This window comes from Chelmon rostratus, chromosome 13, assembly GCF_017976325.1.
Source record: "Chelmon rostratus isolate fCheRos1 chromosome 13, fCheRos1.pri, whole genome shotgun sequence".
NCBI lineage: Eukaryota > Metazoa > Chordata > Actinopteri > Chaetodontiformes > Chaetodontidae > Chelmon > Chelmon rostratus.
The window spans coordinates 23,233,981-23,246,358 of NC_055670.1; the positions used below are offsets into that span (position 1 = coordinate 23,233,981).

Genomic DNA, 12,378 nt, shown 5'->3' on the forward strand with positions numbered 1-12,378 from the left:
CTTCATGGTGTTGTTTGACTTTCACAGAGTAAAAAAAGGAAGCTGTTACAATGTGATAGAAAGTGAGCAATCACCTGCCTGCAAAGACTCAGAAAGGAACTATTGTGTATTCATTAGCTGTCTGTGATCTGTGGTATTTGGTGTTACGTAAACCTCTTAAAGTGGCACTAGCTCCTGGTATGACCGTAATACACTCACGGTTTTATTAAGGGCATATCAGCAATTAAATGTATAAATACATAAAGTGTTAGAATGGCCATGAACACGTCCCGGGCCGAGCCCCTCTGTCGCAGCAAAACCAGGTCACTCTTTGTCTTTTCTGCAGGCATGCAGGTCCAGATCATCCAGCTCAGCTTTAAGTCACTCAGTTTAACGCTGGCTGCCTGAAAGAAAAGGATTCTGGGGAGGAAATTAGCAGCTAACTCTGCTGTGGTATGTGACCTCACACATCAGCAGCCAAGACCAAGAAACACACACACACACACGACTAAACAGACAGGCAATTGTGATGGTTTTCTTTATTTTGGAGACCTCATGCAATACAAGCATTACCAACATTCTTATATTCAGTGGAGTGCGATTATTACACAAAAATGGCTGATTTCTTTATGATTTAATGCTTTTGTCTACTGAACTAAAACTATATATATAACACTGATATATATATATACTGTATATACAGAGAGATATATAGTCAGATTAAAGCAGTATGATACAGATGTACTCAGATAAAATGCAGTAATTGTACTTTATACACAAATTTAAAAAATCTTTAAGAAACCTCAATTTGACACAAAATGTTAACACTATGTATATAAAAACATGTAAAAAAAACAGCATGGCAACAGTAAACACGGTATAGTTATTTTTTTTTGCCTTTTCCAATTGTGTATTTAAGTAAGTTTATATTGACTGACAGCTAATGTTATTTACATTAAAAATATAGAGTTATGGCCATGTGTGATATTCCTGAATCAGCAGACCGACCGAAGAGCTGGTTTTGTTCTCATGCCCAGAACGAGTTTGAGGTCACGTTAAACCCGAGTGGAACATGAAACCAAGCTCCATTCCCTGTGAGTGTGCACCTCATGGCACACCTGCAGACATCCTGACTCACCACCACATCCTCCACCAGGTTTCATGGGAGTGTGCAGCTAAAAAGTGGCCTTCTGTTCTCCTACATCTGGTGGAGCTACGTCTGCGTCCAACCTAAACATTTCTTCCTCCCTTACCAAAATCTTGGCTAGACTGGCCCGGTTTTTCATGGGTGGGGTGCGGCCAGTTACCGTCGATGTAGCCACATGTGTGCGTTTAACAGCTGTCAAGGCTAATTTACAATAAGGCGACAGAAATCACTGATCAGAGGAGGAAAGGAGCGAGTTAGAGCTACTTTTTCTTAGATTTTAAAGGTGAGATTATATAATTTCTGAGAGATGAAATAAAACATTATTCCTCTTCAACAAATGAAAAATCAAAGCATTAAAACACAGCCTTGCTCAGTTCAACACACTCAGCTTTTGCTGCTACAGCCTTACTGGGTCTGGCGTGACCAGTATCTTATGATGGCTAATGTTAGCTTATGTTCGCAAACTTTAGGTAAAGTTACTGCTGTGTAACGGACATTACTCAGCCAGTTTGCTTCCTTTATGACTTTAACATATGCACAGTGGCCACAGTTCAGAAAAAGCGACATAGCCTCACTTTAAAGCAAAGCTACTTTCCAAATATCTGTGATTTTAAACTAAAAAAAAATCACTTCAAGGGGAAAGTAGGATGCATAAATGCCACAAACTTTAACTTCTACTGTAGCAGCAAAGATGTCAACGTAAGGGTCAGAACTGTAAGTAAAATGTTTCCACCTCTGCTGAAGCTTACAGAATAAGAAGCAAAACCCTGACTCAGTCCCGGTCCAGAGCCTGTTGGCAGTCTGAGGCAGTTAACTGAGATCAGATAAGAGACTAAGCTCTTCGCCTGACTTTTAGAGAAAACGGGGGTATCTGGGGTAAATTCACGGCGTATTCAGACTTTTTCACAAGCCAGGTAGTTTTTCCTCATGAACACGTGGTGCTGAGTGCTACAATATGTGCCTTTTATAACCACAATCCCCCCACAGCGCCCAAAAACACAAGGAGACTGTTAGTGATTTAACTAAGAATGAGCAGGAAGGGGTTTTTTTTAGGGAGGGGAGAGTCAGGACTTCAGCCTTGTGCAAAAATATTGATCAAATGCCTGATCACGCGTTATGACAGACGTCAATCACTTAAAGTGCCGGTGTAACAACAATCACGATTGAAAAATTACTGAAGAGAACATGAAGATCAAAAGGTGACAAAATAACAGCATTAAACGTAAACTAGCAGAAAAACAAAATTTAAGTACAATCTCAGAGTGGGTTAGAAATATTCAGATATACTCGGGGTGTATGAAAGCATTAATGAACCTACACAACTACTGTCACCTGGTGTAAAAATATAGATTTGGAATGCTTCAGACAGATAACAGGTTTCCCTCACTTCCTTTTATGCCACATGTGGACTTGGACTTTGGTAACTGAGAGAGCTATTGACAAGGCTGCATAGGATTTCTCACTTCTTTCTTATGGCACAACCGCTAGCGCGCAACACAATACTGATGATACAGTTACAAAAACCACCGTCTGCATTTCCTGAATAAATACAGTTAATTGCATAACCCTTATAACCACATGTTAAAGAGACTAGATCCCAGTTTTGTGTTTGGTTAAATAAAAAGCTTCTTCCCGCCCTCTGGAGGGGGACATCCTCAACCTGCTCATCATACATGTATATGTAAGCTGATACAACCAAGAGGAGGCTATCAGAGAACAGCTAGCAGACACAGCTACAGCACCAATGAAGTCACTGAGAGGCAAGTGTCAGAAAACGGGGGGGCGTTCTGTGTTTGGGGGTCTCAGCCAACAGTCGCCCCCTTTAATCCAAGCCTCAGTGCCTGCTTCCCTGCAAGACCTTGCCCTCGTTTTGCCTGTTAGTTAGCTGAAGCACCTTTTAAACATCTTTACAGCTAGATCCAGGCTGTTAGGAGGAGAATCTTGTACAGCGCCTCATCCCCTGATTTCTTTAACAGGACCCACACATTGGGGTCAGGAGCCTAGATGTGATGGATCCTTGTTTGACAGTACATGTATCAAAGGGCGTGGACCCATAGACGAGAGACTGAGGCTCTCACCTGACTCCCAGACTGAAAGTGTTATCTTATCTACCTTATCTAAGGTTCTGCTATGGATTAGTTCTCTAAAACTGTAAGCATTCTACTTACCTCCCTCTGCTAATGTGTAATGCTTCATTAATGGCTATGCAAAGCACGTTAGGTTACCTTTGTCTGGTTTTACGTTAGCATTAGCATTCTGCCAGCTACAAGAAAAGATGCTAGATAAGTAAGATGCAGGGTAAGGGTTAAGAAATATGTACCCAGGACAGAGTCTCTTTAATGCGGTTAGACGGTGGTAGGAAGTGAGGGGCTGTCCTCCGTCTCCACCTTCTGCTCTGGCGAGCAGCAGAGGAAGAGGCGGCTTCCAAGGCTCTTGAAGGCAAATGCAAAGTACATGATGTGACCCATGGCTACGAAGGAGACGGAGATGATGACCAGCAGGCCGAAGGCCTCGGGGTTCGGCGCCAGAATCACCATGATGAAGTGCAGCAGGTCTAAGAGGTAATTCATGGAGTTCTGGACGCCGTTGATCACACCTCGCTCCGACTCGATCACATTCTCCTGGATGAGCTGAGTCACCGTCAGGTCAAAAGACCACAGGCCTACAGGACAGAGATCAGCTGTTAGTCCTAATGGAATCTTTTACAGCCACAATAAAACCACTTTAAAAGACAACAGTAGCTGTAGCAGGCCACATTATGAGAATCAAAGGTTGCAAATATTGCTCTGACATCCGCGCCACATCCGTAGAGGTCGGATGTGAAATTATGGTGACTTGTGCAAAAATTCAACCTGTGGACCTTCTTGTTCTTGCTTCAGTCACCTTTAGGAAGTCATAATTTAGGAAACAGCTTATTATAATCTTGAAAGGAAGAAAAACATGCCAGCAAAGCATGAGCACTGTAATTTCCTTTCAAATAACACTAACAAACCAATTTAGACTATGTCCCATTAACTTCAATGGTAATCAATGATCATTTGCACTTTGGAGCTTCTACTCTGCTTCAGAACAACGTAATATTAAACACACTTACCAACTCTAGCAGCAATGACGCCAGCAAACAGCAGACTAACAGACATGTAGGACTGCAGAGGTGGCAGCTCTTCAGCTGGGGCAGCAGTAGTGGCGTTTCCACCGGTAAGAACGCTGGTGAGGCTGTGGTCGGCCTCCGGCAGCGTCTTCTCTCCGATCAGGTGGGTGTAAAGGTCCTGGAAGGGTGACACGCTGAGGTCGAAGGGGCTCCCGGGAGCAAAGACGGAGACAACGCACAGCATGAGGCAGGACAGCTGGGCCATGCCCGAAATGAAGCCTGTGCGGATCAGGCCGCACTTCTTGCGAACCCAAGTGAAGGCGACGGTGCCGCAAATGCCCGACACGGCCGAGGCCCCCATCAGCAGGCTGAGCACGGAGCCGTTGAGGCCCTGCGTGTAGGCGTAGCCCGTGGTGATGCAGTCGAAGCCCAGCACCGTCATGTAGAGGAAAGCCAGGGACATGCCGGCGAAGAAGATGTTCTGGTTGTAGTACGCCACCCAGCCAGCCTTTAAGGTTCGCAGAGGTTCGGTCGCCTGGTAGCAACAGCCGCGCTGCTTGGGAGAGTCGGGCTTGGTCACCACTGAGGTTTCGTTCATCAGCGGCTGAGATGACTCCTCAGGACTCTGGCCGTCCTCCAAGTCTGCAAAAGGGCAGAAACATCACGAGATTTAGCTCAATTCAACCTGGATCATCACACAGATAGTAACTCTCAGATAGTTCAGATCAAACACAAGATTCTTGTCACTACCTTTCTGGGGGCTGAGCTGTTTGAGCTCCTGCTGCTGCTCCTTCTGGCCGGCTTTCACGGCCAGCGCCGGCGTCTTCTGGTAGACCTTCCACAGCAACGCGTACTCCAGACACATGGAGCACAGGTTCCAGCCGGAGATGAAGCCGCAGCCAATGAAATGGGAGCCAAAGGCCATTATTTGACCAACCAGCATGGGAGCCAGGATGTTGGTCAGCTGGTCGATAATCCGCACTGTGGCATTCATGTCTGTTTGATGCAAGAGTGGAAGGGTGCGTAAGTCAATATTAAGTTCCTGATTTAGTGGGAAACGTGATCAAATGGTGGCCTCATTTTTTGGAAGGTTTTATACTCATAGGATAGTTTACAAAAATTACGGTACTATCACAGCAGAATGACAAAGGTTGTCAAGTTCATTAAGAGTTTTCCACCATGTGAGCAAACCTTTAAGGAATTTACAACAATCAGGGTCGTAACAGGTGAAAGCAAGAGTGAGTCAGCATCTGGGGTTCAAAGTCTGCCTCACAGAGCGGGTCTGATAAGGGATCATGTGAGACCTATATTCGATGATAAGCCTGCAGCGGGCAAGAAACACTGACCTGCCAACTTGCTGCTGTCCTGACCGGCCACAACCACCACCCAGTCCCTCTGGATGGTGATGGATGTAGCCGTGCTGGCTAGGTTAGCAATGTTGGCGATGGTGATCACCAGAATGTAGCAGGTGGTCTGAAAAAACAAAACCAAAAAAACATTTGTATGAGTGACACACAGCTTTATGGACTGAAACACTTTGTAACCCTGACTTGAAAAATCCAACTGTAAAATGAGACTTCCTGAATAGTTGTCAGATTGGAGACAACGACTCACGGCCCAAGGGCTACTATCACATTTCATCTTATGTAAACGAAAAACTTCCTGGAAAAAATAATCTACAACACTCTGTGAAAAATAGCTGCTTAATTCAGAGAGCATGACAGATAATATAATACTCAACATGTGACCTCAACCACAGCAGCAATGACCAAACAAACACAGCATATTTAATGTAGAAATGGGTCATTTATGAACACACTGGCTGGCTTGTTTGTTGGTCTGTACGTAAACTGAACACAACCAGCCAGGCTACATTTCTCTCTCTACACACATCATGTGACAGGCCTTGAAGAACCTGCTGACTACACAGCCTTGAGCTAGACACCCAAGCTCCTGTTTCACCGACCTCTCTCCACCGCCACATGCTCTCCAACACCACCCGTCCCTGTAAACACTCTCACATGGTGAAAATCCTTCCCTTTCTCTAGAGACCACAAACGCAGTGGGCAACGCTTGAGACATTCTCCAAAAACAGAAAGGCTTTTGTGTTTCAACCAGTCTCCCACAGCGGAGGGAAACCTGTCCATTCTGCAGATCTGCTGCAGAATAAGGTGCACTAGAGTAGAGGGAGCTCTACTGAAGCAACATAGCTCAACAAGTGTAAACAGGCCCCTTTACAAAACACCGACACAAAATATCTTTTACAGCAGAAGACTGTTGAGGACGTGTGTAATTACCTCTAATGCTTCATTTATGAATGCAACACAGCAAGCATTGTTCTATATAATATTATTACAAGTTCAGTTATTAATTATTGTTATGCAAGACAAAGAATTTGCTGTGTATCATGAGCATCAACAAATTATGACAAAATATATGATACATATTTTTTTTAAAACAAACATTTAGATAACAACTAATCTACTTTCAATTTAAGTTAGTAGAACAGTCAAAGGTGTTCCGGGAGTGAACTCCGCTCATTTCACTCATCTGTAAAAGCTGTTCAAAAGCTCATAAAGTATATTGACAGGAGTCCCTATCAGTTAAAGTCAGCAAGTTCCAATCCTGGGGTCAGAGTGCTGCACTTGAGGAAAAGGAGTAAAAGTGTTTTCAGTGAAAATCCCCATCAGATCACGCTGAAACAGCATGTGTGTAAAGACAGCACAGGGGGGATCTTACCAGAATCCATCCATTGTAAAGCTCCACAAGCTGTTCTTTGAACTGGAAAACAACCATCAGGAGGATCCCACACACGATGACGCAACTGTTCTGGACGAGCAGCGAAGTCTGGGCCACTGTGGAAATGCCACGAAGAACATTAGGGACAGAAATCTGATCAAAGACAACAGATTTCTGTCTGACAAACTAGTTCATCAGAGCGTTGGACACATTCCCTGCTCTCATCTAACAGTGTCTTTGCCAAATTCCTCTGGATAAATATTCAGCAAGAGCATGACAGTGCTGCACTTCTATTATCACGATCAAGCCTACAAAGTTTTGGCATTTCATTCATGACAAACTTGTGCTATAAACAACCCCTGAGGAGGAGCTATACTTGGTTTTGATGTGTGCTCCCCTTTACCTTTGAGTCTGGGATTTCTGTCCACCCAGTCCCCAATGATGGCCCCCAGCAGCAGCACGGAACCGGCCACCACCAGCCCATACACGGCGGTGAGCAGCAGGCTGTTCCCATACAGCTCCACCAGGAAAACAGCCACGGCAAAGTTCCACATTCGGTCACCCTGGGAATTTAAATTCTCATTATTTATAGGCCGGACTGATACTTGACTCAACAGCTCCATGTCCGGGTTGATAGGAAATGTGGTTTGGGTGCTGCATAAATAATAAGAGCCCTCGCTGCTTTCATGTGCTTCAGTCTAATCCATCCTTCATTAGTAAGTGTGGTGAGCTACACAGTGAAAACATGTCATTTCACATTGTAATGACAGTTATAACAACAACAATAACACATTCATGCTGTATTACATTCAGGTCGACAGTGAAAAGCCACATATGGAGCCTGTCATCACGGCGAACGGGTACAAATACATGATGGGGTGCAATTTAAATAGACAATAATGCAACTGTAATAGTGCCGGCCTTTCACTTACCCATGTTGACAGAGCATGTCCCATGTAAATAAGGAATTTAGCTGAAGTGAAGAAGTCTCGGACAGATTCTGCAAAGAAAACATGAGGTTAACTGTGTCCATGTCCATCTTTATCCACAGATGTGAAGGCTCCGTTTGGGCAATAATTGATCATTTCGCATGCAAATAAAAACAACCTACCACAGCACGTCTTCTTAGGTCCAGAGTTATCCATTTTAAAGCTGTCCAAATGGCAAAAATAACCAAGTGAAAATTGCTTTTTTTCTCGCTCTACCGCGTCTCTTCTTGTACTGTATCGTTAAAGTAGGTCGATCCCCCGGCTAACACAGCATCGTACGGCGACACAAAAACAAAAAAGACACGGCGTTTCTCCCTTTTTCTCCTTTCCAAACTTAGCTAACACTGTAGCTGAAGTCGGAAAGAAATTGTTTTATAAGCTAAAGAGCCGGTTGGTCGTGAAAACCACGAAGCTTGGGGCTGGATTCAGCGCCGCTCCGGTACTCGGTTACCTCGGTTCTGCTGCTCTCTGTTTACGTCCCGCCTCGAATATACCCACGTTGTCACGTGACCGGCCATTATTTACCTCGTGTCAAAAACAAGTGCGGCCCTCCCACCGCACGCGCGCCCCAAATAAAAGAAAAGCTGCAGCATTTCTGCTCAAAAAAGGTGTCATTGTTAATGACATCGTAAATCTACCTGTTTACCTGCATGACGCACACGTCGCGCGCGCGTGTGCGGGTGCGACTTTCTCATAGCAGAAATGATGAGCAAGAATTAGACGCCAGTCAACACTGACTAAAGGTGAACTACAAACAGTGGTGGAAGAAGAACTTACATCCTTTACTAAAGTAGCAACACTACAGTGTATAAATACTCTGTTAAAAGTATTTTTAAATATATACAATACATACTTAAAGTATAGTTATTGATTCATTAATGTGCTCTTGCTTTAATATTTGCAGCTGGAGCTTTAATTACTACGTATACTGCTGCATAGCTTAATTTATAATGTGTCATAATGTATTTGTTGATTCATATTGAATCTGCGAGGATTAATCGGTTAGTTGTTCATTGTTAAATTAATTGCCAGATATTTAGATAACTGATTAATCGATGTGAGTCAATTTTTCCAGCTTCCTAAATGTGAATATTTTTTTTACTCCTCTTAATGTATATCAATACTGTACTTAAATACAGTACTTGAGTAAATTTACTACTTTATCCAACAAATGAATGTCTCTTGCCAGCTGTTGTCAGGTTCCTGTGTTTAAATACTTGCTGCACTGGTTTCCTCCATGGCAGTATTCACATCTTTAACTCATCTTGCAATTCCACAATGTAAGAATACTCCAAATCCTGCATTCAAAATTGTACTTAAGCAAGAGTACAGAATTGTGTGGTGGGAAAATATACTGAGTGCAAAGTAAGTTAAGTACATGTATGACAAAAATGTACTTAAGGACAGTGAGTTCTTGTGATTTTCCATAATTTAGGCTACAGATGTTGCCAGTTACAATGAAATGGTCCTTTTTAGTCAGTGGGATGCAGGTTACAGGTCAAAGTTACACCAAAACTGTGTCACTAATTAAACTCCTCTTATGTTACATATATTAAAATTGGTAGAGATTCAGTTAATTAATTCAGAGCAATAAATCAGTTCCACCTTAAATGAGGTAATGCTACACCTTTGCCAAATCCAATACTATCATTTTCATTTAATTTTATCTTGCACTTTCTTTTTGTACTATATATATAAACTGCATCTGAGCAGTACTGAAGTGGTAAAACTACACAAACAACAGAAGAGAGCAAACAGTTTGCTTTGAAAGTTAAATATTAACTGAACTCGCCCGTGCATTTGATGTCACACAACACAAATTAAAGCTGAACGTTTTCAACATTTTGCCAGCGGAGAAACCTCCGTTATTGCCTAAAGCTGTTTACCAAGACGCCTGTTGCAACAAAGCCTGGCAGTGAACAAAGACGAATTGTGCAGAAATCACACATTTGGATGACTTGCATTTGTCCACCTATGTCAACAGAGGAGAATCACAGCTGTAATTACAGGCTGCATAGATGAGGGCCCACATCCATAGAAAGCAGTAAACACCGGCTCAGTGAGCACATGGCTAATATGTTTCTTTCGATTGTACCTGGATGCACAGTGGACTATAAAAGGCTGCTCTCAGCTGAGTTTGACCCTCACCGTCTCGGCTTTTCATTGTGTGATGAATAATAAAAACATGCAAGAAAGTCGGTTTGTGTGCCGCATCTCATCCCTCTTATATATCACATCACAGGTAAAGCATTTTGATCTGATAACTGTTCTTTATAGGACCAAAAACCAAAAATTAGTTTTTCATCACTGCAGGGAAGATGAAACAAACATGTGCGCCTTCCTCATCATCTCCCTCGAGCACTCATGGCGCAACACTCAAGAACAAATGTCAAAACTTTGGCTGAATCCACCAAAATGACGCGAGCCTCTTGATTCTTTGTCAATTCTTTGCAGATTTTCAGTGCAGTCCACTAAACATTTATTATTACATCCAGCCATGTTGTTTCATGCTGTAAAATATGAGTTTGATTTAGAAACCAGTCCCCAGTGTTTTAAGCAGGAATCACAGCAACAGGTGCAGCGTGGAAAGCTTGTGCTGCTTTCTCATGCATGCAAATTCAAATATGTAAAAGATTTTAGCCTCAGAATGTAAACATGCTGATGTGTGAAGTGATGAACTAAAGCGTAAGGTAATCATTTTGGAGAATACATCCATTCCCTCTTTGCTCTGAGTTGTGTCTGTCTATTAAATATGAGCTACAGCCAGAAGGTAATCAAATCCACCTGGAAGCACCTTTAAAGCTCCTTGATTAATATGTTACATCTTGTTTGTTTAATCTGTTCTGAAAAGGACAATTTATGTTATGCATAGTTTTTAAACAACATATCAGCGGAGACTCCGGGAGGTTATTGCACCATGCCAGGAAATAATCTGTTGCATAACCCCCCATAAAACCACAACCTATTGCTTTTATTGTTTTTATACATATTAAACAAACAATCAGTGAGCTTTAGAGGGGTTGCCGCTGATAGTTGGATTTTGTAACCTCAGGACAAAGCCAGGCTAGCTGTTCCCCCCTGTTTCCATTCTTTATGCTAAGCTAAGATAACCAGGTGATGGCTAGAGCCTCATGGTTAGTGTACAGGCTTGAAAATGGTATCAATCTTCTAATCTGACTCTTTGTAAAAGGCAATTAAAATTATTTGCCAAAAAACTATTATTTCAAAGCCTTTTCTATTTCAGCTTCATCAAGTTATCAAAAGCTACCTCTTCCAGTCAACCAGCACTTTGGGTGGTTGTGTAAGATAATGAATACTGCTGCTAGGCTACTAATAAATCTTGTTATTTTTAGACATGCAGATGTTAAAAAAATACACAAAGCACTAGTTTCTGCCCAGGGCAACATGTAGGCCTACTCTGTGCCATCTCATCGCATGAGGGAGCAAAACTGACACTAACACAGAACATAAGCCCATATTTTGAGCCAAACGATGACAATAGACACTTCTTTCCCTTTGTGATCTATTCAAGGATCACACAACCGTTTGAAAGTCTGCACACATTGAGCTGGTACAAACAGATTACCAGCCACACTATTAGTGGGTCGGTGTGTCAGCCAGGCTCAGGTACCTGTCATCAGCGGTCAGACAGCTGCTGTGTCATTTTGCGGTCATGTGACCTGCAGGTATGCCTGTCCCTGAAGGAATCCCTTTTCAAGCCCGGCTGTGGAACAACAAGCTGTGTTTACGTCGGCTAAATTTGTACTTCCAGGACAAAAATACGAGAATGACTTGCCTGCTGTGGCCGTACGCTGCCTGACACTCACAAGCCACAGCTAAAGAAGAGATAGAGGTGGAGGAAGGATGTGAAATCTCACCTGAAGGACGGTGTGCGTGAGGCTGGATCAGATTATTCATCTCTTTTTCATGCAGGGCTTCTGTTCTTTTTTGTGCTGAGCTCTTGTACCTTGTTGCAACAGAGCTGAAAGGTATTACAGTACAGCTTCCCTGGTTCAGCAGTTTCATTGATATTCAGGCTGTGCTCATGAGGTCTTCCCAAAATCCAGCCACCAATACCAGCCATCTCAGTGACCAAAGGATACCAGAAACAATGATCATAATTATTACCTATGGCCATTTTTGGAACATAACAGTGTTGCGGTCTTATTGTTTCTGTGGATTTCTACGGCTGCCCGGGACCTAAGACTTTGATGTGTGCCTGACAGCTCTACCAGAGAACGATAAACATCAAAGGTCACTGTCTGGCCACCTTCTCCAAAATGACAGCCCTTGTTTCCAGGGAATGAAACAGTAAACATCTGACAGCTGTTTCAGATCAATATAACATTGCAGCCCACTGGGCAGCAAACCAACGTGAGACCTCAGACAGGTGTGTTTGTCTGTCACACACTCTGAAAGGTGCTTGACCGGCC

At 43.0% G+C, this 12,378-nt stretch overlaps 1 protein-coding gene across 1 annotated transcript; it reads right to left on the minus strand.

Annotated features, from left to right (window-relative positions):
* Nucleotides 1-501: 501 nt before the first annotated feature.
* slc40a1 (solute carrier family 40 member 1) lies at nucleotides 502-8,401 on the minus strand. Its single transcript, XM_041951327.1, has 8 exons — nucleotides 8,068-8,401; nucleotides 7,889-7,956; nucleotides 7,360-7,519; nucleotides 6,957-7,072; nucleotides 5,564-5,690; nucleotides 4,968-5,213; nucleotides 4,221-4,859; nucleotides 502-3,788 (listed from the first exon to the last, which is right to left on the minus strand). Exons 1-8 carry the CDS (start codon nucleotides 8,099-8,101, stop codon nucleotides 3,472-3,474), a joined length of 1,707 nt encoding a protein of 568 aa, XP_041807261.1. The 5' UTR covers nucleotides 8,102-8,401; the 3' UTR covers nucleotides 502-3,471.
* Between the last annotated feature and the right edge of the window lie 3,977 nt (nucleotides 8,402-12,378).